The sequence below is a fragment of the Pipistrellus hanaki genome (assembly GCF_964339955.1).
Source record: "Pipistrellus hanaki genome assembly, chromosome: 10".
Taxonomy (NCBI): Eukaryota; Metazoa; Chordata; class Mammalia; order Chiroptera; family Vespertilionidae; genus Pipistrellus; species Pipistrellus hanaki.
The window spans coordinates 9,792,196-9,819,615 of NC_140512.1; the positions used below are offsets into that span (position 1 = coordinate 9,792,196).

Sequence of the window (27,420 nt, forward strand, 5' to 3'; positions counted from 1 at the left end):
TTCACCTGTGCAACTGTCCGGGGAGTCTGGCAACGCACGCCTCCCCTCTCTCTACTCCTGCAGACGGGGGACGTCCAGTCTTTTTCAGGGGAGACTCCATCCTTGTAAGTAGGTTTTTCTTTTTTTTCTTTTGTGTGTGTGTGTGTGTGTGTGTATGTTTTAATCTGTTTCCTTCTCCAAGGCAGCACGAAGTAATTGGACCCGCGGCCACGTAGGAGCCTCAGTGGTTCTAAATCCGGAGTCTCCGGGGACAGGCGGAGACCAGCGGGTCTGCTGGGGCATGAAATGCTCTTCTCTCCGGCTCTGGCCCGCAGCCCAGTCCCGAGGAGCGCGCAGTCCTCCCCCCGGGACGGTCCTCCCCCCGGACGGTCCTCCCCCCGGGACGGTCCTCCCCCCGGACGGTCCTCCCCCCCGGACGGTCCTTTCCCCGGGGACGTTCCTCCCCCCGGGACGGTCCTCCCCCCGGACGTTCCTCTTCCCGGGACGGTCCTCCCCCGGGACGGTCCTCCCCCCGGACGGTCCTCCCCCGGAAGTTCCTCCCCCCGGGACGGTCCTCTTCCCGGGACGGTCCTCCCCCGGGACGGTCCTCCCCCCGGACGGTCCTCTTCCCGGGACGGTCCTCCCCCGGGACGGTCCTCCCCCCGGACGGTCCTCTTCCCGGGACGGTCCTCCCCCCGGGACGGTCCTCTCCCCGGCCCGCTGGCTGCAGGGCGGGGCCGGGCCGGGCCGCCAGGGCGGCGGCACAGGGCGCAGCGGACCCGCCCCGCGCGGCCGCAGCTCCGCCCCGCGCTCGGTGTGGCCGGGGGCGGGGGCCGGGGCCAGGGGGCGGGGGCCGGGGCCGGGAGGGGGGGCCGGGGCCCGGGGAGGGAGGGCCGGCATTCATTTCCACGTTTGCAAACGCCGCTGCTCCCAGGCCCGCCACGCGCGCCTCCGGAGCTCCGCGCGCCCCCGCCGCCGTCTCCGCGCCCGACCCCGCTCCTGCCCGCGCGGCCCCGATGGCGCTCGGGGCCAGGGGCCGGCGCCCGCCGCCGCCGCCGCTGCTCCTGCTGCTGCTCTGGGTGACCGGGCAGGCGGCGCCCGTGGCCGGCCTGGGCCTGGGCTCCGACCCGGAGCTGCAGATCGAGCGGCGCTCCGTGCCTGACGAGTGCCCGCGCACCGTGCGCAGCGGCGACTTCGTGCGCTACCACTACGTGGGCACCTTCCCCGACGGCCACAAGTTCGACTCCAGGTACCGCGCCCGCGCCCCGCGCCCCGCGGGCGGTCCCGCTTCCCTCTCTCCGGACAGGCCTTTCGCTCCCGGCGGACCTCCCCCCGCCCCGCCCCGCTCACCCCGCGCTCCTCCCTCTCCCTCCTCCTGCCCCGAAGCTCCCCGACCCTCGGCCCGCCTGGCTCCCCCGGCCCTCGGGTTCCCCAGGTCTGCTCGTCCGGGCCGGAATCTTCGACGCGACCTTGCGCTGCAGAGCGGGGACCAGTCACGCCTCCTCCCCCATCCCCCGACCCTCGCCCAGTTCATTGACACGCGCGAAACCCCAGTGAGAGCGGCGCTCCGCGGTGGACCCGCCCCCGGGGTCCCTGTGGCTGTGCGCCTGTCCCCCCCTTCCCCTTCCTGAGCCTTCCCGCAGGCCCCTCGCCCCGGATAGCGGGCCTGAGGGTGTGGAGATACCACAGCTCCAGGGCAGTGCTGAGTGCTCTCCATAGAAGGCTCACTTAGTTCCCACAGCCATTCCCTGGGGTTGGAGCTGTTACTACCCTCCCCGGGGCGGTGAAGTCGTGAGGCCACCGAGGCTAAGACACTTGTCTAAGTGGAGTCAGGCTGAAGGCTCGGACAATCCAAGTCCAGAGGTCACAGGCCTCTCCGGCTCCAGGCCTTCTCTCCAAGGCTTTGTTACTAACAGATCTGTCTGTCTGGGCACATGTGAGTGAATCACCGGACGAGGCAGGGCCCAGGCTGGGCAGGCTGCTCACTGAACTGGTCTTTGTAAGCACACCTTCTCTTGCTTTTTTTTCTTTCTTCTGAAATTGCAGACATTGAGTGACTCTACAATAGCTGTTGCGCATGCTGTGAGGCCCACAGCCAGTGCTTACACATCCTCGGCTTACTATTGTTTCAATCCCTTCCTTTGTTTTGGAGCTAGAATCCACATACCAAACAGTTCACTCAAAATGGACAGTTCAGTGGCTTCTAGTATAGTCGCAGCGGTGCAAACATCACCACTGTCCCATTCCAGGACATTTTCGTCACTCCACAAAAGGAAATGGAAACATAGCTGCACAGAACTTTGTTCATGCATGTTCACACATCATTATTCATAGTAGCCAAAAAGTACTATCAGCCCAAATGCTCATCCATTGATAATGGGAAGACAAAATGTGCAATAAGGATTCAGCACCAGGAGTGTAAGTGCTGGACCTTACGGTAACTATTTAACTTTTTGAGGAACTGCATTTTCCAGCAGTTGACTGCACTGTTTTACATTCCCACCAGCAGTGCGTGAGGGTTCTAACTGCTCCACATTCTCCCAGCACCTATAATTGTGTTGTTAATTGTAGCCACTTAATTACTGGTGGGTGTGAAGCGGTATCTCATTGTGGTTTTAAGTGGTAGTTCCCTCAGGCTAAGGACGCTGAGCATCTTCTCACTTGTTTGTTGACCATTTGTGTGCCCTCTTTCGTTTGCTTCTTCAGTTAAGAATAGGAAAACTGCCGAAGCCGCTTTGGCTCAGTTGGTAGAGCGTCGGACTGCGGACTGAAAGGTCCCGAGTTCGATTCCGGTCAAGGGCATGTACCTTGGTTGCGGGCACATCCCCGGTGGGGGGTGTGCAAGAGGCAGCTGGTCGATGTTTCTCTCTCATCGATATTTCTAGCTCTCTATCTCTCTCCCTTCCTCTCTGTAAAAAATCAATAAAATATATTTAAAAAAAAAAAGAATAGGAAAACTTTCCTGCTTAACACTGGTGTTATTTAATAATTCCCGCTAGGACAAGTTGTCTGATACTTTCTACCCTGTAGGCATGGCAACCACTTTGAGGCAGTGGACTAAGGCGGTGTGGGACAGGGTCCCAGGCTTGATTCCAGTCATATACCTTGGTTGCGGGCACATCCCCAGTATATATATATATATATATTTTTAAAGAAAGAATAATAGCATCCATCAACTGCCTCCTGCATGCCCCACAATGGGATCAAGCCCGAAACCTGGGCATGTGCCCTGACCAGAATTGAACCCAGGCCAAAACCGGTTTGGCTCAGTGGATAGAGCGTCGACCTGCGGACTGGGGGGTCCCAGGTTCGATTCCGGTCAAGGGCATGTACATTGGTTGCATGCACATTCCCGGTGGTTGGGGGAGGAGTGTAGGAGGCAGCTGGTCGATGTTTCTCTCTCATCGATGTTTCTAGCTTTCTATCCCTCTCCCTTCCTCTCTGTAAAAAATCAATAAAATATATTTTAAAAAAAAGAAAAAAGAAAAAAAAAGAATTGAACCCAGGACCCCTCAGTCTGCAGGCTGATACTCCATCCTGAGCCAAACCAGCTAGGGCTATCACATGTGTTTACATACATTAATTCAATTAATCTCGGATGAATTCATTTAACTTACAAGACAGTGAGGTAGATACCTCATTACGAATGAAGAAACCGAAGCTCAGGAAGTTCAAGTAAACTGCCGAAGGTCGCCAGCTATTATACTAAGTGGTGGAGTGGGGCTTTGAACCAAGGCATCTTAGTGCCAGAGCCTACAGGCCGCCATATATAGGCTGACAGAAAAGCCAGGAGCTGGGGAAGGCTTTAACCGCATGCCATGTTGGGGTGGGGTCAGGACGGAGCCCTGGGACTTCAGGGCTGAGACCTGAGGAGGGTGACAATTTACTGGGAGGTGCTGAGGGGTGAGGGTGGTAGGGAGGAGTGGCTGTGGCTGGCAAAGGGAAGAGCATAGCTGAGATCGGGAGTGGGAGCATGGTGTTGGGGGACATTCAGTCTGTTCACTGTGGCCTGAGCTGGCAGTGGGAGTGGCCGAGGGGAGAAAAAAAGAGAGGTGAGAGGAGGCCAGAGGGAAGGCTGGGCCAGCTGTCGAGGGATGGTGCCTGCTGGGATATGGAGTATGGACACTTGGACTAAGGACAATGGAAAGCCATTGGAGAGTCTGCTTTCTTTTTTTATTGGAGAGTTTTATTTATTATTTCTTAAAATGTATTTTATTGATTTTTCACAGAGAGGAAGGGAGAGGGACAGAGAGCTAGAAACATCGATGAGAGAGAAACATCGACCAGCTGCCTCCTGCACACTCCCCATCAGGGATGTGCCTGCAACCAATGTACCTGCCCTTGACTGGAATCGAACCTGAGACCCCTCAGTCCGCAGACCGAAGCTCCATCCACGTAGCCAAACCGGTTTGGGCCTATTGGAGAGTTTTAATCAGGGGAATGAGGGACCAGATTTGTGTTTTACAAAGGCCCCTGTGGCTGCAGTGTGGACAGAGGAGTGGAAGGGGCAGGGCACACAGTAGGGGCTTCACTAATGTGAGGATTTTCTCTAGGGCCCCCTTTCCTTTGGGATTTTATGAAGTATTAGGGATGACTTTGGCGTTCCTGCTCAGAGATGGTGAGGGAGGAGACATCTAAGGTGCTTTGGGCTTTGGCTGCTGGTTTGGAGATTGTGCCCAGAGGGAATGATGGCTGTCACCCCAACCAGAGTCATAAACCTGAGAGGGCCTTTCTTTCCACAGAGCTCTCTTCCCGCACCTCTGCCTGGCGCTGGGGAGCAGTTGGTGATGGTTCAGCTTATGGGCCCTTGCAGTTGCCAAGCGGTCCAGCCCTTCGGCCCTTCGCCACTGGCTTGGACCTGGTTTGGTTTTGTTAACGCCCCCGTGGCTGCTGCTCCAGACCCACAGAGAGGACACCAGCTTCCCGCCTGCAGGTGTCCGTGGGACTCCTGCTCTCACTCTCCGGGGCTTGGAGACCTGGTCAGCCCGTCCTGACTCAGCTTTTAGGGTTTTTGTAGTATTCTGAGCACTCTTGTCCCCCTAGAGGGGCACGATTTCTTTTGTTTGCTCGGATTTCCTGGGGGGACTGAAGTTTACTAGTTCCCGTTACCGTTAGCAGGCAAACCAAGCATCCGGTCATGTCACTCCCAGCTGCAGGCCTTAGAGTCCAGATGTTCAGTAAATATTATTGTGCGCCTACTACGTGCCCTGTTGGGTGGGAAGCTCTGACCCAGCTCCGGGCTTCCTTCTGCCCTGCTGCCTTCCACCGTTGGCCTCATCCCCTTTCTGTGCATCGAGATTCTGTTTCTTCATTTCTAGGTCGGTTCCTGCTCATCCAGTCCCTTTCCACTTTCCAAGAGATGGTTGATGCCATCTCTTGACATTAGGGAACTCCTTCCTGGTTTTCTAAGTCCTTGTTTAAAAAGAGGAGCTTGAGCCCCAGCCGGTTCGGCTCAGTGGATAGAGTGTCTGCCTGCGGACTGAAGGGTTCCAGCTTCGATTCCAGTCAAGGGCACATTTCCATCAGGTCAAGGGCACATGTCCAGGTTTCAGGCTCAATCCCCAGTAGGGGGCATGCAGGAGGCAGCCCAGCAATGATTCTCTCATCATTGATGTTTCTCTCTCTCTCCCTCTCATTTTCTCTCTGAAATTTTAATATATATGCAAACATTAAAAAAGAGAGAGAGGAGTTTGGGAGCTTGGGGAAAAAATGGGCTTTGCGGACCCGAGAGAGGGAATATGTTCAGTTTGCCTTGTGTTGTTCTCAAGATTCATCCTCATTGCAGATTGAAACCTACACTTACCAGTAGAGCCGCGGTGTTCGTGCTTTAAGAGTACAGCCAGGGATGGTCATTTCTCCTGAGGGACATGCTGCGAGGTGGTGTGTGCTTGTGGGTGTACAGCTGAGTGGGGTGCACATGATGGTTTTACATGATGTCTCCAGTCTCAGTGGGGTAGGGGCTGATAATTGTGAAGAGCATCATGGGAGAGTACAGCAAGCACCTCCCATCCCACCCCCCACCCCCTCCACCTTCCCCACACCCCCATCCCCCAACCCCTGCTCAGGTACAAGTGTCAGGGGCAGCAATGAAAGGGGCTGCAGCGGAGAAGGAGCAGGGGATGAAAAGAAGCTGGTGGAGAGGAAAGGGGGGTGTTGGAGGTGCTGGGTGGTTTTCACTTGCCTTTCTAGGTCCCCTCTCCCCGTTCCAGTGATACAGGGGGTGCTATCAGTGACCTCCTTGTCATTTGGCTTTTGGTTGGGTTCAGCCAATGGGGCATCAGCAAAAGGACAGAGGGCGGGAGGTGAATAAAGATGAAATATTTATTTCCCAGGCTCCCTGTCTGTAGAGTCATAGTGGACGGTGTCCCCAGACCTAAGGTCCCAGCTTAGCTTCTGTCGACAGTGCTCCCTACTGATCCCCTCGGGTACTGCATCTCCCTGTCATTTCTCTGCACCCTGCACACTCACACTTTTGCACACAGCCCCTTTGCCTGGGATGACTGCAAAAGGTGTCCATCAGCCAGATGCTGGGCCCGGTTTGAGTAACAGCTCATTCCCGAGCTCCATTTCCATGCCTGGCGCTGGGCTGGGCGCTGCACTGGAGCGCGTGCCAGTTGTACTGATCAGCACAAATGTGCTCAGGACACAGCTTTATTTTTCCAGATGGCCAGGGTTTTCAGCAGTAAATAAGGCTGGCCTGCCTTGTACCGTTCGTTTCTTGAGTATGTCAGTTTTCTTTTGGAAGGGTGTTTTCTGTTTTAAGCACTTCGTTTACGGGGTCCTCAATGAAGAAATCAATGCTCCGAGGGTTGTATGAGGACCCAATGAGGAGGTTATGGCAAAATTGAGTTTCCCTCTGTGCCTCACATCGGAAACACTCTCTAAAAAGTAATTATTAAACATTTTCATTAAATTTGGGAACTATAGTCCTGCCAGTGTGACTTGGTGGTTGAGTGTCAACCTATGAACCAGGAGGTCACTGGTTCGATTCCTGGTCAGGGCACGTACCACTGTTGCAGGCTCAATTCCCAGTAAAGGGCATGCAGGAGTCAACTGATCAATGACTCTCTAATCATTGATGTTTCTATCTCTCCCTCTCCCTTCCTCTCTGAAATCAACTTAAAAAAGATATCTATACTAATAAAAGGGTAATATGCAAATCGGTCAGAACACCCTCACAGTAACGACTTAATAGCAGGCTGCATGGGGTGACCAGGCCGGCAGGGGGTTAGTGAGGGATGACCAAATGACCGAACAGCAGACTGCTTGGGGTGCAGAGGAGGAGAGTAAGGGGTGACCAGGCCAGTGGGGGGCGGGGGGGAGGAGCAGTTAGGAGCAATCAGGTTTGCAGTTATGGGTGATCAGGTAGGCAGGCAAGTGAGCAGTTAGGAGCCAGCGGTCCCAGATTGTGAGAAGGGTCAGGATCAGGCCTAAATCGATAGTTGGACATCCCCTGAGGGGTCCCAGATTAGAGAGAGTGCAGGCTGGGCTGAGGGGACCCCCCCCCCATGCACGAATTTCATGTACTGGGCCTCTAGTGTATATATATGTGTGTGTGTAAATATATATGTGGGTGTATATGTCATATATATATATATATATATATATATATATATATATATATAAATGCATAGTTTTAAAAAAATGTGGGAACTATATTGAAGTGCTGTGGATGGAACACATAGTTATAAAGTAGTTTTCAGCTTGTGCATTGTTGCTGTTTTTGCATGTTCTGGGCGTGAGGAGTCTTTGAAGCCTCGAGTTCTGGTCAGTAGTAACATAAACCCACCAGTTAGATGGTGGTTCAGGGCAGGGTGGTTCTGGCCTGGCCACGGCCACGGCCACGTGGAGTTCAGAGCTGGCATTCCAGGGAGTGGCTGTTGGCCCTCCGGAGGCTAAGGGTTAGGTGTAAAGCCGCCCAGCGCCCAAAGCTGACCTGTTCTTTTGTCCTCTGGCTTGTTGGCCTGAACTTGGAATTTTGTGTTCCATTCACTGACCTTGGAGTACGGAAGGCTATTAAATGAGCCATCAAACTGAGCACAAAGGGAGGTGGGGGTGGGGCGGGAGGAAGCTGCCCTGCCAGTGGGAGGAGGCTGTGCTGTGTGGCCCCAGCCTTTTTTTAGAGAAAAGGAAGAAGAGGCGGCAGTGATTTACCAAACGAAGGGCAGCGTACCCTATGAGGTACATTCCAGCCGCTCTTAATGCTTTACACACAAATGTTACATGAACATTTTGAAAATTCAGAGAGAATTAAAGGGAAGACAAATCACTTGTAATCTCCTACCCATAGATTATCATTGATATTATCTTCATGTATCACCTTGTGGATTTTTTCATGTGCATCTATTTATGTAAATCCATAATGGATTGTTTTATACCGTGGCTCTGTAACCTGCACTTTTCTCTTAATGAGTGTATCCTCTTTTCCAGTGAATAGAAATCTGTTTGTTGTTGTTGTATTTTTCCAAAAATTTAATTGAGGTATAATTGACATATGACATATTAGTTTCAGATGTATGGCATGATGGTTAGATATTTGTATGTATTGCAAAATGATCACCACAGTGTAGTTAACATGTCACCATACTACGTAGTTCCAAAGACTTTTTTTCTTTTGATGGGAAATTTTAAGATCTATGCTCTTAGCAGCTTACAAATATGAAATATAATATGCAATTTATTAACTATAGACCCATGCTGTACATTATATTTCCATAACAGAAATCTGCTTTTTATTTCCTTTTTATTTTATTTTTAAAATATATTTTATTGATTTTTTACAGAGAGGAAGAGAAAGGGATAGAGAGTTCAAAACAACAAAGAGAGAGAATCATCAATCAGCCGCCTCTTGCACACCTCCCATTGGGGATGTGCCCGCAACCAAGGCACATGCCCTTGACCAGAATCGAACCCAGGACCCTTCAGTCTCCAGGCCGATGCTCCATCCACTGAGCCAAACCGGTTTTGGCTTTATTTCTTTTTTAATCTGGTATTTAAAAATGGCCATACAACCTTTATTGCATGTATTTTTTTTTTAAATGTTTTTATTTACTTTTAGAGACAGAGGAAGGGAGATGGATAGAGAGACAGAAACATCATCAGTTGTCTGCCTCCTACACACCCCTACTGGAGATTGAGCCTGCAACCCAGGCATGTGCCCTGACTGGGAATATAACTGTGACTTCCTTCCTAGTTTATAGGTTGATGCTCAACCACTGAGCCACGCCTGGTGTGCTAGGATGATATTTTTAGGTACCAATCACACAGAAATGGAGTAAACTGGGTGCTCTCCCTCCTGGGAGCATGTCCATGCCATTCTGTCCTCCCTTTCTATCCCCCACAGGCATGTATTCCCCAAGCTCTAAGGGACCCCATGAGACTAGCAACCAGGGAAGCAGTGAGCAGCGGCAGCTCATCCTGGACCCACCCCCTGAACCTGTCTCCAAGTCTCCTTGTCTCTGACTTCCCAGGAGCCAAAGCAGCCCAGCCTAGGCTCTCCTGCTGCTCCTTCGATGCCTGCCCTAGTTTCACTGCCCTGAGTGTGCTTTTACTGCAGAAAAATAAAGGAAGGAAGGAAGGAAGGAAGGAAGGAAGGAAGGAAGGAAGGAAGGAAAAGAAAAAGGAATGGAGCAAACTAATTTTAGTAGAATTGGAAGTTATTTTTCAAAATAATTTATATATATATATATGGGGTAGTTATACTGATTCTATCTAACTAGATTTGCCGGAAATATTCCCAGGAATTTAAAAAATCCCAGCACCATAAGAACAGTTTCCATGTCAGTAATTCCTCTGCAGGTTTTTTGCTTTGCAGTGACCTCACTCTGTCCGCGGGTACATGTTCACTCACTGCGGGAAACGTTATTTATGCTGTCCTTTCTCTCCCTCCCTTTGGGCCGCCAGCTATGACAGAGACTCCACTTTCAACGTGTTTGTGGGGAAGGGACAGCTGATCGCGGGGATGGACCAAGCTCTGGTCGGGATGTGCGTGAACGAGAGGCGCTTTGTCAAGATCCCCCCGAAGCTTGCTTACGGGAGCGAAGGCGTTTGTAAGTGCTCGTCCCGTGTCTGTCCACACATCTGCAGAAACAACCGGACATTTGCAGGCTGTTCAGTCAGGCTGATGGGAGAATCCTCGGAAGCTTTAGATTGGGGAGGAAACTGGGAAGCAGCGAACGAACACACACACACACACACACACGCATGCACATGCACACAGAGCTAAATTTTCTCTTAGGGTCATTTCTTCTAGCTATGAAGGAAGGTGTTATTAACACAGGTGTCGTGAATGTTACCCTTGCTGGGAGGAACGTTTTATTTGTCTGTTTTCTTTCTATTTCATTTGGAGGACATGGGGGCTCAGTTTGGAATTGGAGGCCCCTTGAGCCCTGGACTGCAGCTCCTCAGTGTGAATTCTCTTTGATTTCCAGCTGGTGTGATACCCCCGGACTCAGTGCTGCATTTCGACGTGCTTCTCATGGATATTTGGAATTTGGAAGATCAGGTTCAGGTTCACACGTACTTCAAGCCCCCAAGCTGCCCTCGGACCATCCAGGTGTCCGATTTCGTTCGGTATCACTACAACGGCACGTTCCTGGACGGGACGCTGTTCGACTCCAGGTTAGCCCCACATTCCTGCTCGAATCCGTGAGCTGCCCCGAGCCCCTCCATCTCTCCTGCTTTTCATACCCACGGAGGAACCAGACAACGGACTCTTCCCAGCATGCACCAGCATTAACTCCTTAGTGCCGGAGTCCACGTTGTAAAATATCTTAGGAAAACCAACGAACAGGGTTTACCTAAATTAACAGTATTTTCAGGTCTCATTAAGTGAAGGGCCCTATGACCAAGGAGTTCATGCATGTTTTGGTCCATTTTCGTAGTTTTTCCACGGAAGGAGGAGGGGAAGCCTGCATGGATATGACGCTTGGAGAAGTGTGGGCAGAAGGAGCTAAGCTGGGCGAGTGAGCCTGTCCCCTCCTTGTAGGTGTGTTTGGCTGGACAGAAGGACAAGCCTAATTTTGTGAATCGAGGCGGCTCAGTCACATGCTTTTTATAAATTCTAGGACGTGTGTTCTGTGACTAGGGGAAAAGATCCAGATCCGCTTGTCTCCCGGGGTGGGGATGGGTTCGCTGTTCCGCTGAGATGTGGGTGACAAAACCCTGCTGAGGGTGAACTAGAAACGTCCTTATGGTGTGGAACTTCTCCCCTTTCTCGTTGGTTTGCAGCCATAATCGCATGAAAACGTATGACACCTACGTGGGCATCGGCTGGCTGATTCCTGGGATGGATAAAGGGCTGCTGGGCATGTGTGTGGGGGAGAAGCGCCTCATCACCGTTCCCCCTTTCCTGGCCCACGGAGAAGACGGGGACGGTAAGCCCTTCTCCTCTCTTTCCTGGCCCACGGAGAAGACGGGGACGGTAAGCCCTTCTCCTCTCTTTCCTGGCCCACGGAGAAGACGGGGACGGTAAGCCCTTCTCCTCTCTTTCCTGGCCCACGGAGAAGACGGGGACGGTAAGCCCTTCTCCTCTCACGCCACTCTCACCTGTCCTTTTAGAGAAAGAGGAAGGGGGGGGAGAGGGAGAGAGAGAGAAACAATGATGCGGAGGGAAACATCCATCAGCTGCTTTATGACCAGAGATCGAGCCCGAAACCTGAGCATGTGCCCTGACGGGATTGAACCGGCAGCCTTTTGGCGCACAGACAACACTCAGCCAACTGAGGCGCACTGGCCAGGGCTGTCCTTATTTTCACTGCAGTGGTTAATGCAACTTGCTACATGAAATCCCCAGACCTGTTGGTCTGGACTTGCACTGTCCACGGAGGTAGCCATTCGCTGCTTGTGACTCTGTGCTGGTACATGGCCGAGGGCTCCTGTCCTGGACGGTAGAGACTCAGCATTTCCGTCCCCGCAGAGTCGAGTGGGGCAGTGCGGGTCTAGCTCATCCGCTCTCTGATGACCGAGTGTCCGGAGCCTCCATGTGTTCACGGTCATGGGCGTTCACAAGGAAGCCATCTGCCACTGCCTCGTAAGCTATAACCTTGGGCACCAACCACTCCCTAGCCCAGTGGTTGGCAAACCACAGCTCATGAGCCACATGCAGCTCTTTGACCCCCTGGAGTTTTTAGCAAAGGCCAGCTTAGGAGTACCCTAATTAAGTTAATAACAATGTACCTACTTATATAGTTTAAGTTTAAAAAATTTGGCTCTCAAATTTCAATCGTTGTACTGTTGATATTTGGCTCTGTTGATTAATGAGTTTGTCGACCACTGCCCTAGCCTATGCTTTTCCCACTAGTAAAATGAGATTTGAACTAAACAGTCTAATCTTTTTTTAAATAATATATTTTATTGATTTTTTTCACAGAGAGGAAGGGAGAAGGATAGAGAGTCAGAAACATCGATGAGAGAGAAACATCCATCAGCTGTTTCCTGCACACCCCCTACTGGGGATGTGTCCACAACCAAGGTACATGCCCTTGACCGGAATCAAACCTGGGACCCTTCAGTCCGCAGGGCAGTGCTCTATACACTGAGCCAAACTGGTCAGGGCTGGACAGTCTAATCTTATCGATGCGCCTGTTGTCTCATCCTTGCCCGTGGACATTCATTTGCTTTGGCTCCCAAATTCTTTTGACATCATCCACATGCACCCGACATACATAATAAAATTAAATGTCTAGCTAAATATGAGGAATATTACTTATTTATTTTAAAGAATTAATAATTTAAATATTCAAAATAAAAGGTTTATTTAAAATAATAACTCTTTAAAAACTTTATACTTTAATACTGTACTCAGCTGTCTAGGTATCACTTTGAATAGGTGAATTGTATGGGAATTATATCTCAATGAAGTTGTTTAAAAAAAAGACAACAAATAGTCAGTTAGTAGGTGATAACGCTAGAAAAATTTAAGCGCTGGGGTGACTTTTAAGGTTTTCTTCTTTTTCTCTTAAATTAAAAGATTCTGAAAAAGTACAAAAGATGCATATCCTGCCCTGGCTAGCTTGGCTCAATGGATAGAGCATCAGCCTGTGGACTGAAGGGCCCCGGGTTCAATTCTGGTCACAAGGGCACGTGCCCAGGTTGCAAGCTCGATGATGTTCTGTCTCTCCCTTTCCCTTCCTCTCTGAAACCAATAAAAAAAGAAGAAAGATGCATAACCTCCTGCATACACACACACACACACACACACACACACACACACACACTCACACACACACACACACACACACACACTCTCACACACACCCCTCAGGCTGGGCCACACCTTGCATTCTGGAGGCTGACTCAGCAGTCTGTTTCAGCAGGATTTCATCATCCCCCTGAGGGATGGACCCAGAGCCCCTGGAGGGAGCACAGCCTTGGCTTGTGCACCGGGCAGCTCACTTGCCCAGGCCTCCTCCTTCGTGTGGTGGAACCGGGGCAAGCGAGAGGGCTGAGGTCGGTGGTTCCTCAGGGAACTTGCTTTCATCCCAAAGTGCTGGGTTGAGAGGTCATGATCGGTGGCTGCTGATCTTCGCGGGACCAGCTGGTGCTCAGGAAGCTCACCATGTGGGTGATATTCAGTGACTCCTCGCTGTCAGGAAGAACCAAGGGAGGCAGTGCCATCCAGAAACGACTGAAGGACTCTTTATATTTCAGGTTGTGGGTGTCACTTTTTCTCTGGCCTCAGCTCACTTTAGTTTTATTTATATCTTGTTTCGGAGTCACCTCGAGCCGTGGTCGGCAAACTCATTCACATCAACAGTACAACACTTGAAATTTCTTTGGAGAGCCACATTTTTTTTTTAAACTTAGACTTCTTCTAACGCCACTTCTTCAAAATAGACTCGCCCAGGTCGTGGCATTTTGTGGAAGAGCCACACTCAAGGGGCCAAAGAGCCGCATGTGGCTTGCGAGCTGAGCTTTGCCGACCACTGACCTAGAGGATTTAATTTTGCATATTGTCTCTTAAAAAAACAAACAAACTGGCTGTGAATTCCAGAGAACAAGTCTAGGTAGAAGCAGACCCCAGCTTTGGAATGTGTGCCTTTATATGTCTGACACTTGCATTTCGACACACACACACCCACACAGGCATGTGCTGGAGCTGGCATGGGGGGGTACCCACGTGGCGCCTTGATTTGCCAGCACAAGCAGAGAGACAGCATGGTCGGAGCAGTCTCTTATGTCATTCATATCCCTTTGCTCCTTTTTCTGAGGGAGCCTGGCTTCAGATTGTGCCTGCCGGCCCACGGTGAGACCCCACCCAGGGGGAACCGAGACCCGGAAGAACATTGGTTTGCTCTGCTTGAAGGCGGGGTGTTGAGGGGGCAGTTCTTGCGTCCTGATTTCCTGACCTTCCTGCCTCCCGCTCCAGGGAAGGACATCCCTGGGCAGGCGTCGCTGGTGTTCGACGTCGCCTTGCTGGACCTGCACAACCCCAAGGATGGCATTTCCGTGGAGAATAAGGTGGTCCCCGAAAACTGTGAGCGCCGCAGCCAGAGCGGGGACTTCCTCCGCTACCACTACAACGGCACGCTCCTGGACGGCACCCTCTTTGACTCCAGGTGAGGGCCCGGGTCCGAGTGCCGCCCTGTCCGTGCTGACTCGGAGTCAGTGAGTTCAGCTCTGATACAGGATGCTGTTTGTTGAACCGAAGTCCTGCAGAGGCTGGTGGACCTGTCCCCCGGGGGCCTGTGGGACCGGAATCTGCAGGGAAAGAGGAGAGGCTCCCCTTCGACGCCCACCACCCCCCTCTCCTGTGCTTAGCTCTCCAACTACACCCTCAGCGGTGGGGCCCAGACGGGGAGGGGCCAGAGGGAGGGCCAGGCAGCCGGCTGGGAAGAGAACAGACCTGGGTTCCAGTTCCCGTGCACTAGCTGCGGACAGCATCTGACCTCCCTCAGCTTCAGGTTTTTACCTGCGATGAGCACCTTTCTCACAGAGACGGTTAGAAACACAAGGGAGCCAAAACCAGTTTGGCTCAGTGGATAGAGCGTCGGCCTGCAGACTGAGGGTCCCTGGGTTCGATTCCGGTCAAGGGCATGTACCTTGGTTTTGGGCACATCCCCAGTGGGGGGCGTGCAGGAGGCAAGTGGTCGATGTTTCTCTCTCATCGATGTTTCTAAGTCTCTATTCCTCTCCCTTCCTCTCTGTAAGAAATCAATAAAATATATATTTTTTAAAATACACAAGGGAGATAAAAGCGCTTGCCAAACGGGACAGGCCTTCCTTGCACTGCAGGGACTGGCTGGGTGTGTCAGCTGCCGCCCTGGGTCGGAGAGACGCTAATGGCCCAGCCTCTGTTGTGATGCAGAGTCCTGTTTGGTTTTGAAGGCTCCGCCCACGTGTGATGGCTGGGCATGCCTGTGTGAGGCGTGTCTTGCTCCTTCAATGGCCTGTATGGCCTGTGCTGTTTGGAAGCCACTCCTGCAGAGCAAACAATGCTGACAGCAGTCTCCCCGTCCCTCCCAGGCAGGAGATTTTGAGCTAATCTAGTCAACCAGAAACACTCAGCAGAATTGTTATATGGTATTATTTTATTTGAATAATCCTTTCTTCCTGCACCTTGGGTCTCTTCTAAATTTTTTATTTGGTTTTCTTTTTTTGGGGAAAAAGTAACAGTCATGGTTCAAAATGAAAGTCACGTATGCATTACAAAATGTTGTACCCCCAGTCCCTACTTTATTATATATGGGAAACAATGCAAAGGTATATAATCTATATTAATAAAAGGGTAATATGCTAATGAGACCTTCCGAACGAAGCCATGGTGGCGGGGCCGAGGCAGAAGTGGTTCGGGGTGATCAGGCCAGAAGGGGAGGGCAATTGGGGTGATCAGGCCAGAAGAGGAGGGCAGTTGGGGTGATCAGGCTGGCGGGGAGGTGCAGTTGGGGGCAAGCAGGCCAGCAGGTAGAGTGGTTAGGGGAGCTCAAGCAGGCAGGCAGGTGAGAAGTTAGGAGCCAGTAGTCCTGCATTGCGAGGGGGTTGTCCGACTGCCAGTTTAGGCCCCATCCCACAGGGGTCCCAGATTGGAGAGGATGCAGGCCAGGTTGAGGCACACCTCCCCCACTCTCCTTTCATGAATTTCGTGCACCGGGCCATTAGTAGAATATAATAATTTCCCATCAGCCCCTTCTCTTCTCACTTCCAGGCTTAATATTAATAACCTTCCACAGTCCCTCTCCACTCCTATGAATGCATTCATGCTTAAATATTCAATCCATCTGGAATTAGTTGTATTTAGTGTGACAGTAAGCATCGAACTAGTTTTTTCCAGATGGTGAGCTAGTGCTTCCAACACTCGTTATTGAATAGCTGTTTTTTTCCTCACTCATCAAATATCTGGCTTTTATTACGTACCAAATTCTTAAAATATGCTTTTGGGTCTTTGTCTAGAATTTTTATCCTTTTCCATTGGTCTAATTCTTCCTGGGCCAGTGTCACACCTTAAACTGTTACAGCTTTCTAATTTGTATGATAGATGGTATTCTTTTTCTTTTTTTTCAACATTATTATTTTCTACTAAGTGATACATTGACATAGTTCCAAATCCTCAAAGTATAAAAGTGTGTACAATGCGGAATTGCCCTCCTGTCCTTGTCCTTGACACCCAGTGCCCCTCTTCAAAGGGAAGCGGTATTATGAATTTCAGTGATCATCCATGCATGTACGTTGAAATACATATTCCCCTATTTTAATTTTTTACAGGAATGAGAGCTTGCTATATCCTACACCTTCAAAACAGTATTTTTTTTTTTTTAATCCTCACTCCAGGCTATGTTTTTATTGATTTTTAGAAAGAAGGGGGGGTTGGGCAGAGAGAGAGAAACATGATGTGTAAGAGAAACATCAATCAGCTGCCTCCCAGATGCACGCACCCCGACCAAGGGGATCGAGTTCACAACCCAGGCATATGCCCTGACCAGGAATTGAGTCAGTGAACTCGGTGCATGGGACAGTGCTCATTCACTGAGCCACACCAGCCAGGACTGTTACTACCATTTCTTCACGCCCCTTGGCTTTGTGGTCTCTGAGGGTGCTGAGAAGGAGGACCCTCCCAGCTCTCCCCACCTTCTCTGAGGCAGTCACCCGGGGCTGTGCTCAGTGAGGGGACGGGGGAGTGACTGGCTCCTCCAGGACAGGCTTTCTGCCCCAGGCAGGGTGGAGAGCGGCTGCCGATCCCTGTGGCTCAGAGCTGGGTAGTAGACGTGGCAGATGAAATTTTATGATTTTATTCTGGAATCGTCAGGCTTCAAGAAATTGCTTCTTGTTCTCATCAGACTCATATGATTCTTGACCTCAATTGGCAGCTCACCCAGAGCCTGGATCTCCGCTGAGTGGAATGCTTGGGCCGCCTGCCAGTGGCATTGGGAAACCCAAGTCTTCACCAGACGCAGTGTGATGCACTGACACAGCGGGGAGGGTGCACCGGGCGGTGGTGGGGACAGCGGGGAGGGTGCACCGGGCGGTGGTGGGGACAGCGGGGAGGGTGCACCGGGCGGTGGTGGGGACAGCGGGGAGGGTGCACCGGGCGGTGGTGGGGACAGTGGGGAGGGTGCACCGGGCGGTGGTGGGGACACAGCAGGGAGGGTGCACCGGGCGGTGGTGGGGACTGCTGAGTTCGGTTGCTCTCGGTGCACACGCTGCTTTTCTGGCCGTCCCAGGTTCCTGTCCCATCTGTGCAGGTGTCCTTGTTCAAAACTGGACATTGTCCTTGGATGCACTGAGCTCCTGATAAGGGCTCCCCGTGATGCCTTTTCCATCAGCCGGACGGGCTGCCAGGCGCTGTCTCAGTTACGTTAGCTGCATTGCTGTGGCTGCTCCTCGGTGCCGTGTCCCATTCATAAGGTGACCAGAGGCTGGAGGGCTTGTTCCGAGGCGCCCCTGTCACAGGGCAGCCTGGACGCTGGGTGTGGACAGAGGAGCCCTTTCCGGGCTCTGTCCTCGGACTCGAAGGTTCCCTGTACTTCCCAGCTAAGTTAGCTCACCCTCCCACGCACCAGGAAGTGGCTGGTTCAATTCCCGGTCCGGCACAGGCCTGGGTTGGGGGCTCGATCTCCAGTAGGAGGCATGTACAAGGCAGCCATCCCTGCTTCTCTCTCATCGATGTTTCTATCTCTGTCTCCCTCTCCCTTTCATTCTCTGAAATCAGTAAAACCGTACGTATTTTTAAAGATAAGGTCACCGTATTCGGGGTCTGGCGGCCTCTGCCTCCTGCGGCCTCCCCGTGCTGACGGGTGTCACAGCTGTGGTGTCCCCTCGCGAGGAACTCTCTGTTCTTTTCCAGCTACTCTCGGAACCGCACCTTCGACACGTACATCGGGCAGGGCTACGTGATTCCTGGGATGGATGAAGGCCTGCTGGGCGTGTGCATCGGAGAGAAGCGGAGGATTGTGGTCCCCCCTCACCTGGGGTATGGGGAGGACGGGAGAGGTGAGTGCCGGCTGCCCGCAGGCAGTGCCAGGCCCCCAGGCAGAGCCAGCGTGGAGACTCGAGTGCAGCCAGACTGGAGGGCCCAGGCAGCTGTCCTTTCTGGGGGTGCTCTGCCATTGCCCCTCGTCTGATGGGATTATGGCTGGCTTGGCAGGCTGTCTATAAGTATGATATTACCTTTTCTGACTACCCCTGTGCCCACGGGTCTTTGGAATCTCCTCAGGCTGGTTGTACCCTGGAGAAGCATTCTCTTCCTTCCTGACGTAAATCCCCCATGAATGCAGCCGCCACAGGTCACAGCTCGAGCCACATCGAACAGGCCTTGCTTGTTTGCTGAGTGTCTCGAAGCCCATTGTGTTGTCTCTCTCTCTAAAAAGAATGTATTGATGGGAAGACATTTGCTTACATGGTCTTTCTCCCTTTGGCTTTCTGTCAGAGAATTATGTGAGGTTCTGGGACGCAGGGAAGGAGGCTTGTCAATTCTCTGGGCCCGAGGCTCCTGCACCCCATGTTGCTGTTGGGGCGGGACGCTCTGACCTGTGACACCCGAGGTGCGTCTGTGCGGAGTCCACCTCTGTTCTCTCTTGATGGGCACCCAATGCTCATCCCTGAGGGACTGACCCCGGAGGGTGTGAGGACACAGAGGAAGCCACCCGCCCAGGGCAGGCACGCAGCGGCCGCAGCCAGTGCTTGTGGACGAACGCTGGGCTCTCCCTGGCATCGCGGTTCCTCGCAGCCATTTCCCCACAGGTTGCTGCACAGGCTGCACACAGTCACATACGTGCAGAATACCGTTGTGAGCGGAAACATTGTTCAGAGGCAATGTTTTCAAAGCGGAGATAACGGGAGATAAAACTGTAGGAATGATTTTGTGCAGAAGAAGCAAATAGGGGGCGCAGTGAAGGCACTGGGGGCGTGGGCCGTGCTGCAGCAGGAGCGGGGTGCGGGCGGGCGGGGTGGGCCCCCGCTTCCCCAGGAGCTTGCCGTTGGTCTTCTTTCTCTGCGCAGTGGCTCTCACCCACAGCTGATTTTCTCATCTCGCGTCTGGCCTCTGGGCGGAGGGGGTGGGCGGGCCTTCACGGGGCCCAGCTGGAGCCCCGTGGTCTGTGCTGAGCTCGGCCAGGAATCTTCCAGGCGCAGGGATGCCCTGGGGCGGGAGCTCATCATCTGGAACTGAGAGTCCGAACTGTGCTCTCAACTGGCTGCCCGACCCGGCGGAGGAGGGGTGTGTGTGTGTGTGTGTGTGTGGGTGTGCGCGCGCAAATCCCTGCCTCAGTTTCCCCATCCGTAACGTGAGGCCCTTCCAGCTTCCCTCTTCCAGGGTTCTCTAGGGCTTCATAGCCGAGTCCCGGTGCCCTTCATGGGACGGTGAGGGGTGAGGACATCCTAGGTGATGGGGTGGGGAGAGTGGCGGTCCCAGGGTTCCCTCATTCATTCCCGTGCCTGTCCTTCAGGGAAGATCCCCGGCTCGGCCGTGCTGGTGTTTGACATCCACGTGATCGACTTCCACAACCCTGCGGACTCCATCAGCGTCACCTCCCACTACCGGCCCCCCGACTGCTCGGTGCTGAGTAAGAAGGGGGATTACCTCAAGTATCACTACAACGCCTCGCTGCTGGACGGGACCCTGCTGGACTCCACGTGAGGGCCCTGGGGGCTGCGGGGGTGTGGGGGGCGGAGATCCTCCTTTCCTTCTCATCAGGTCCTGGCCGAGGACTGTCCCCTCCTCCCCTGCGCAGCTCAAGCCCACATCGCTGCCCGGATGTGTCCTTCTCAGAGTTCCCTCTGCTCCTGAGACGTGGTCTTTCTGAAAAACACATCTCCTCTTGTACCTGCTGCCTTTACGCGTGAACCTGCAGGCGGGAGCCAGGCCGCCTCTGTCCGTCTGCCTGCCTCGCCGTCTTGTCTTCGCCCGGGCGCCCCGGGCAGTGGGGCTGGAGGCGCCTGCTGCCTTTCCTCTGTCCGCTGCTGCCCTTCCTCAGACCGTCCTCTCTCCTCAGGAAGGACCAGCCGCTCCCCTCTGGGTCTCCCCCCGGTGTTACGCGTCCCCTGCCTTTTATTTTCCTTTCTGTCTCCGTGGCTGGTCTGAGGGCCCAGGGACACCAAGGCGTTTATCTAAAGTGTTTGTGCTCCTCACGGAGCCCGGAGCGGAGCGCAGGGGGCGTTGTGTAAAGGTTAAGGGCTGAGGTGACTCTGGAAGCACATCCAGGGAATCGGCCGTATGAACCGGTGTCAGGGAGCCTAGAGGAGCTGTGTTTCTGATGCACTGAATCTTCAGATGCGTCTGTGAGTTATTCACACAATATTCTCTTCTTTGGGAAAAGACATTTTCAGCCTTAAAAAAAAAATGTTTTTATTGACTTAAGAGAGAGAGAAAGGGAGAGGGAGGAAGGGAGGGAAGGAGAGAGAGACAGAGAAAGAGAGAGATCTGCTGGTTCCTACACCCCCCTACTGGGGCTCCAGCGGAAACTGGGCATGTGCCCTGACTGGGAATCGAACCCGAAACCTGTCTGAGCACAGGACGACGTTCAGCCCCCTGAGCTGCACGGCCAGGGCAGCCCTGCTTCGTATCTCAGCGTATCGTGTTGGCACTGGGCCTGGCTTGGCGGCCCGTTTGGTCTTGGGGAGAAGGAAGGGCTTCGTATAAATCTTTGTGCCGCACTTCCTGTGGATGGGAGGGTCTTCTCCTTCCCCCGTTCCTCTGCTTCTGGCTTCGGGGGGCAGTGTGGAGGGGGAGCCAGGCCAGGAGGGGAGCCCGAGGGGCAGACCTCCAGACCGTCCTCTCTGCGGCCGTGAGAGCCCGTGTTCCGGTGCAGTCAGCGTGCTCGATCGCATCGGAATGTGTGGATGAGAAGCATCATTTGAGGAAACATTAAGGGAGTAGAAACACTTCCCTGAAAGAGCGACATACTGCCCGTGGTGGCACGTGTGCCGATTGCTGCCCGTGGTGGCACGTGTGCCGATTGCTGCCCGTGGTGGCACGTGTGCCGATTGCTGCCCGTGGTGGCACGTGTGCCGATTGCTGCCCGTGGTGGCACGTGTGCCGATTGCTGCCGGTGGTGGCACGTGTGCCGATGCTGCTGGTGGTGGCAGGTGTCCCGGTCACAGAGATGCTGAAACATGGGGGAATGGGCGCTATGGAGTCAATGAAAGAGGCACTAGCTTCTGGGGCGAAGGCTGAGATGGACCAATGTAAGCACACCTCCTTGCACTGGTGTTAGAAGCCTGCGGAGGGGAAGGAAGGGAAGGGGAGGGGTGGGGAGAGGAAGGGAGGGAGCGTGGCTTGTGGTTTGGGGGTAAGTGCATTTAGGCCTGTGAGGTTAGGACCGGCTCCAGGGCCAGTGGTGGCTGTCACTGTCACGCTCTTGCTAATGCTCACATTTTGCTGGTGCTCCTCTGGCCTGGGAGGGGGACCTGAGGGCAGGGAATGAGCAAAGGGATTGGTCTTGTGGGTTCAGGGCGCACTTCTCCCGTGGGGAGGGAGAGTCAGCCGCCCCCGTCTGAGGGTGTTTGGGGGCTCACGGCTTCTCCCAGAGCATCCGGAAGCCACCGGCCTCCCTCCTCTGCACAGAGGCCCGTTCTCCGCCAGGCCTCTGTGCCGTGTGTAATCCACACAAAGGGCGCGTCCTCGCTGGGCTCTCGGGGTCACGTTTCGGAATAAAGAGATGAGGGGAGTGGGCGGCATCTGCCCACCTTTGTTGGAATGGAGGGGTGGGTGGGAGGCTTCTGGAAGGCGGAGCCTGGTCCCCCCTCGCCCTGGGAGCACTGCAATCAGGAGGCAGGGAGTAGGCTGTGGAGGAGGCAGAGGGGAATGTGGCGAGGGGAGGGGCAGCGGGCGACAGGAAGGCAGGAAGCTTTCAGAAGCTGGGAATGCACCGGAGGAATGAGGAGAATGTCAGAGACACTGGAGGGAAACAAGGAAATAAGTAAGAGGATGACCCAGGAGAAAGAACGTGTGTGTGTGTGTGTGTGTGTGTGTGTGTGTGTGTGTGTGTGAGAGAGAGATCAGGCAGGTGCAGGAAAGCACGGTGCTTGCTCCGAGGTCCTCTCCGGAGTGCACACTGGCCCCGGAGGAGGACTGGGGATCGCTGTGTGAGTGATCCCTGAGGCCTCGCAGCCCCGTGGGCCCCTGGGAGGCCCGGGTCGGGGAGAGCAGTAAGAAGGCGCCTCTGTGCTGCACACAAAGGGGGATTGTGTGGGGGCGGACAGACGCCCTCCCGCGGGCCCTGGGCCCCGGGCCAGGGCTGCCTGCGCCAGTTGGCTGGCTTCTGCTCCGTCCCAGGTAGGGCGGATGCAAACCCTGCTTTGGTTTCCTGGCCCCAGAGAACCAGCCGGGCCCTGGGAACCAGCTGGAGGCGGAAGGAGCCTGTAGGGGAGGCTTTTCCATAAACCGGTGCCTCCCCTGCAGAGCTTGGTACAGACACCCAGGTCAGGAAGGTGGCCGTGTTAGATTACCGCCTTTTCACGCTCAGACCCCACTGAAGTTTCCCCAAATGTTCCCCTAAGGTCCTTCCCCTAAATGATTCTCTCTCACCATTGATGTTTCTCTCTCTCTCTCCCCCTCTCCCTTCCTCTCTGAAATCAATAAAAATAAAAAAAATAAAAGCCGGTTCCAAAATGTTCTCACCCTGAACACATCCCCAGCCTTCCTCTGATTTCCATCCGGACGCTTTTGGAGATGATTTAGGTGTTTTCACTTCCGTCTGTTTCTGTCTGCAAAGGGCCCCTCCCTGCGGGGTTGCCCGTTTCCCCGTGGGCGGACGGGCCTGTGCCGCTGGGCGGCGAGCTGTGCCGGGGAGCGTCCCACCAGGACACCCAGGCGCCCAGGGTGGGGGGGGCGACCTCACCGGGGCGCCCTGTCTCGTTTCCAGGTGGAACCTGGGCAAGACGTACAACATCGTGCTGGGCTCCGGCCAGGTGGTGCTGGGCATGGACATGGGGCTCCGCGAGATGTGCGTCGGCGAGAAGCGGACGGTGATCATCCCGCCGCACCTGGGCTACGGGGAGGCCGGCGTGGGTGAGTGGCCGTGCCTTGCTGTTGTTTTTTTTCAGGTTAAAATTTTTTAAAAAATAGAATTTTATTGATTTCAGAGAGAGAAATATCTTATCGATTGCCTCCTGTACCCACCCCAGCCAAGGACTGAACCCACAACCTGCAACCTGCCCTGACAGGGGATCGAACTGGGGCCTTTCAGGGCGTGGGGTGACACTCAACCAACGGAGGCCCACTGGCCGGGGCTCCCCTCCCCTTTGTCACCTGGCCCCCCCCAACCCTGCTGCTTCCAGGCTGAACCCAAAGATTGGATTTAAAAAATATATATATATATATATTTTTTTTATTGATTTTACACAGAGAGGAATTGAGAGGGACAGATAGTTAGAAACATCGATGAGAGAGAGTCATCGATCAGCTGCCTCTTGCACACCCCCCACTGGGGATGTGCCCGCAACCAAGATACATGCCCTTGACCAGAATCGAACCCGGGACCCTTCAGTCCGGAGGCCGACGCTCTATCCACCGAGCCAAACCGGTCCCGGCCAAGGATTGGATTTTTTTCAAAAAAGCATTTGGCATATTTGGGCGACGACCCCCGTGGATTCGGAGTTGATGCAGGCGGATGCCCCAGGTCCTTGGAGAACGCCGGCCGGGCTGCGGGTGCAGTTCCCCGGTTTGTGGTGGCCGGCATCTCAGACCACGATCCGAGGCATCCCTTATGTCCTCACAGCTCTGAGTACAGGGGGGTGCGCTCCGCTCTCCATGTGGTCTCTGCTTGAGCCTGTGAACCCCCAGACACACAGGAAGCAGTGTGTTTTAGCTCCTAACCTGGGTTACAAGGAAATAGACAGTTTGTGTTTATCCATATAGACACGTACCTTTAGGTTTATCTATAACAAGGAAACTCGAGTTTCATGGAATACTTATCCTTTTTATGTGCAAGGTACCCTGATTGTTTTATTCTGTTCCTTTATTTAAAAAAAAAATTAAAAAATGCTGGCCTGGCGGTGTGGCTCAGTGGTTGAGCATTGATTTATGAACCCGGAGGTCACAGTTCAGTTCCCAGAAAGAGCATATGCCCGGGTTGCGGGCTCTATCCCCAGTGTGGGGCATGCAGGAGGCAGCTGATCCATGATTCTCTCTCATCATTGATGTTTCTATCTCTCTCCCTTCCTCGCTGAAATCAATACATCATATATATATATATATATATATATATATATATATATATATATATATATAAAAATGCTGGTCACACCCTCTAAGCTGACTTGGTGACTCACCAGCAGTCACTGCCTCCCGTTGGAAAACCACGTGCTGATGCTGAACTTGTTAGCTGTCCCAAGAACTGCCTGCCCCCGTGAGGTGGAGCCCAGGGTGGGGCAGGAGGGCGGCGGAGGGGCCTGTCCACTGCCCTGCAGCGCTAACACCCCGCCCCCCGCCCCCGTCCCTGTGGGCGAGCAGATGGAGAGGTGCCGGGCAGCGCGGTGCTGGTGTTTGACATTGAGCTGCTGGAGCTGGTGGCCGGCCTGCCCGAGGGCTACATGTTCATATGGAACGACGAGGTGTCCTCCAACCTCTTCGAAGAAATCGACAAGGACGGCAACGGAGAAGTCCTCCTGGAAGAGGTACCTGCCCTTGGCGGGCGGGCGGGCGGGCGGGACCGGGAGCTCAGGGAGCCGTCCTGGGCCCGGGGCCTTCCCACGCGGGGAGGACACCTGTGCTCACATCCTGTGCTGGGAGCACCTGCACATCGGGCACCAAGCGCTTCCCCACGCGCTCTCTCATCCACGCTCTGCAGGGACGGAGAGCTGCAGGGTCGGATGGCAGGGTCTCGGCTCTGGGGAGGGTCCAGTTCCTGGGCGCTCCCTGCGTGCCCGGCATGTGTTTGCCCATCTGTCACCTTGCTTGGTCCTCACGACAGCCATGCAATCGTCCCTGGCTTTCAGAGGGAGCAGCCGTGCACTGAGAAGTTCGTTGACCTGCCCAAGCTCACCCAGGCTCCCCAAGCTCACCCAGGCACACCCCTGTTGTGCCTCCGGAACCAGACACCCTGATGGAGCTGGGCAGTAGAGTCCTCTGTCACGGCCCCGCTGAAGTCCACTCCCCCAGCTTCATGCCCGCCCTCCCCGCCTTCTCCCCTTTCTCTCACGCCGTCAGCATCTCCCCGGCTGCTGGCCTGCTCACAGTAGCCCTGACCCTGGTCTTGTCAGGGGACCGGTGCCTTTTGTATTGCTGAGTCCAGTGGTCAGTCCTCACTCTCTTACCGCGACACAGCTGGCTCCTTCTCACACCACCTGCTCTCCCCGGCCTCCAGAACCCCTCCCCGATGGCTCCTCAGGAGTCTCTCCTCCTCTCCCCTGGCGGGTCTGTGAACACCGGGCAGGCAGCCACTTGCCTTCGCACCCGCTCTCCCCTCTGCCCCAGAAGGCTCTTGCCCCGGACAGTGGGCACCTTCCCTCGCGCCCTTCCAGCCTCTGCTCAAGCCTCCCTGTGTTCCCGGGTCGGACCCTGATCCCGAATCCATGCTTCACCCCCTTGGCATCTTCCTTACCTGGCTCTACTTGTTTGTTTTTCTAGAGCAGTGTTTCCCAAAGTGCGGTACGCGCACCCCCAGGGGTACGGGAAGAGTTTGGTGGGGGTATGCGTTGCACGGGAGTTTGGTGGGGATATGCACTGCACCGAGCTTAGCTGTGCCTAATTCTACGTTCTCATGAGTACGAGGAGCACTCAGTGTTACAAAAATTATAGAAGGGGTTCACATATGTCAAAAGTTTGGGAAACACTGTTCTAGAGCATTCCCCTGTCTTCCTTACTATGGAGCTTCTTTTGTATGTTCATGTTTAATTGTGCGTCTTTCCTCCCAGGACATGCTAGTTACAGGTGCAGGAAGTCTAGTCTGTGCATTGATGGGGCTCTAGGACGCAGCGGACGAGACATTGTTCTTGTGTGAATGAATGAGTGAGGGCAGGGCATCCTCAGGGGCTGGGTGGTCCGGGGTCCATCTTTGTGCAGAAAGAAGGGCTGGTTAGGGGGACGGGGAGCTCCAGCAGCCACTGGGGTTGGCCGCCTGGAGCCAAGGGGCTGCTGGGATCACTTCGTGGGCAGTTTCTCACCTGCATCCGGAGGGGAAACCAGATTGAGTGGCTCAGAGGATTTCCCGTTTGGGAGCTCAGATGCAGGGCCCATCCGTGTGGGCCTGGGCGTGTGCCTGACCTGCCCCCCTCTTCCTGTCCAGTTCTCGGAGTACATCCACGCCCAGGTGGCGTCCGGCAGAGGGAAGCTCGCCCCCGGCTTCGATGCCGAGATGATTGTGAAGAACATGTTCACCAACCAGGACCGCAACGCGGACGGCAAGGTCACGGCCGAGGAGTTCAAGCTCAAAGACCAGGAGGCCAAGCACGACGAGCTGTGAGCCTGGCCCACCCCGGTGTGCTGGGCGGCCGAGCGCCCGGAGGGCGCCGGGCCCTGGCGGAAGGTGAACTGTCAGCAAGGGCCGCGGCCACACAGGCTGGGCGGCACACACGGGACCTGGGCCCAGCGCCGGGGATTAGACTAGATCGGCCGGGGCCTCGCACGGGTTGGGAGGCTGCCAGCCATTGTCCTGGGCCTTCCGGCTGGTGGGCTATCGAGGGAAACAGTGTCGTAGGGAAGCTGTGACCATCCTGCAGGGGACGGGAGGAAATCCAGGATGATGGTAAGGAGGATTAAGACAATTTTTTTTTAATTCGCTGGTGTTTTATAAGCGTTGTCCAGACAGGCAGGAAAAACAAAGGGCATGGCAGAGACTTCTCAGCGGCCTGTACAGCACCTTCTGGTCGGCCCAGCCTCCGCCTCCACCTCCTCCTCCACACACACACACACACACACACACAGCCTCCACCTCCGCCTACACACACACACACACACACACACACACAGCCTCCACCTCCTCCACACACACACACACACACACACACAGCCTCCACCTCCTCCACACACACACACCCAGCTTCCATCTCCTCCTCCTACACACACAC

General features: G+C 54.2%; 1 protein-coding gene and 1 long non-coding RNA gene across 2 annotated transcripts in view; one reads left to right on the forward strand and one right to left on the reverse strand.

The window, feature by feature from the left end:
- Positions 1-980: 980 nt before the first annotated feature.
- Positions 981-27,282, forward strand: FKBP9 (FKBP prolyl isomerase 9). The gene is made up of 10 exons (XM_084896900.1): positions 981-1,228; positions 9,883-10,028; positions 10,410-10,599; positions 11,209-11,354; positions 14,348-14,537; positions 18,260-18,405; positions 19,860-20,046; positions 23,277-23,422; positions 24,866-25,029; positions 26,640-27,282. Exons 1-10 carry the CDS (start codon positions 996-998, stop codon positions 26,814-26,816), a joined length of 1,725 nt encoding a protein of 574 aa, XP_084753026.1. The 5' UTR covers positions 981-995; the 3' UTR covers positions 26,817-27,282.
- LOC311629091 overlaps positions 27,136-27,420 on the reverse strand; it is a 107,530-nt gene continuing 107,245 nt past the window's right edge. Inside the window, exon 3 of the long non-coding RNA XR_014796138.1 lies at positions 27,136-27,241. This is a non-coding gene — a long non-coding RNA (uncharacterized lncRNA). The remainder of the gene's footprint in view (positions 27,242-27,420) is intronic.

Coding starts and splice junctions, on each gene's coding strand:
- FKBP9 (XM_084896900.1), top strand. CDS start 996: ATGGCGCTCGGGGCCAGGGGCCGGCGCCCGCCGCCGCCGCCGCTGCTC. Junction 10,600..11,208: donor GGGACGCTGTTCGACTCCAG/GTTAGCCCCACA, acceptor GTTGGTTTGCAG/CCATAATCGCATGAAAACGT. Junction 14,538..18,259: donor GGCACCCTCTTTGACTCCAG/GTGAGGGCCCGG, acceptor GTTCTTTTCCAG/CTACTCTCGGAACCGCACCT.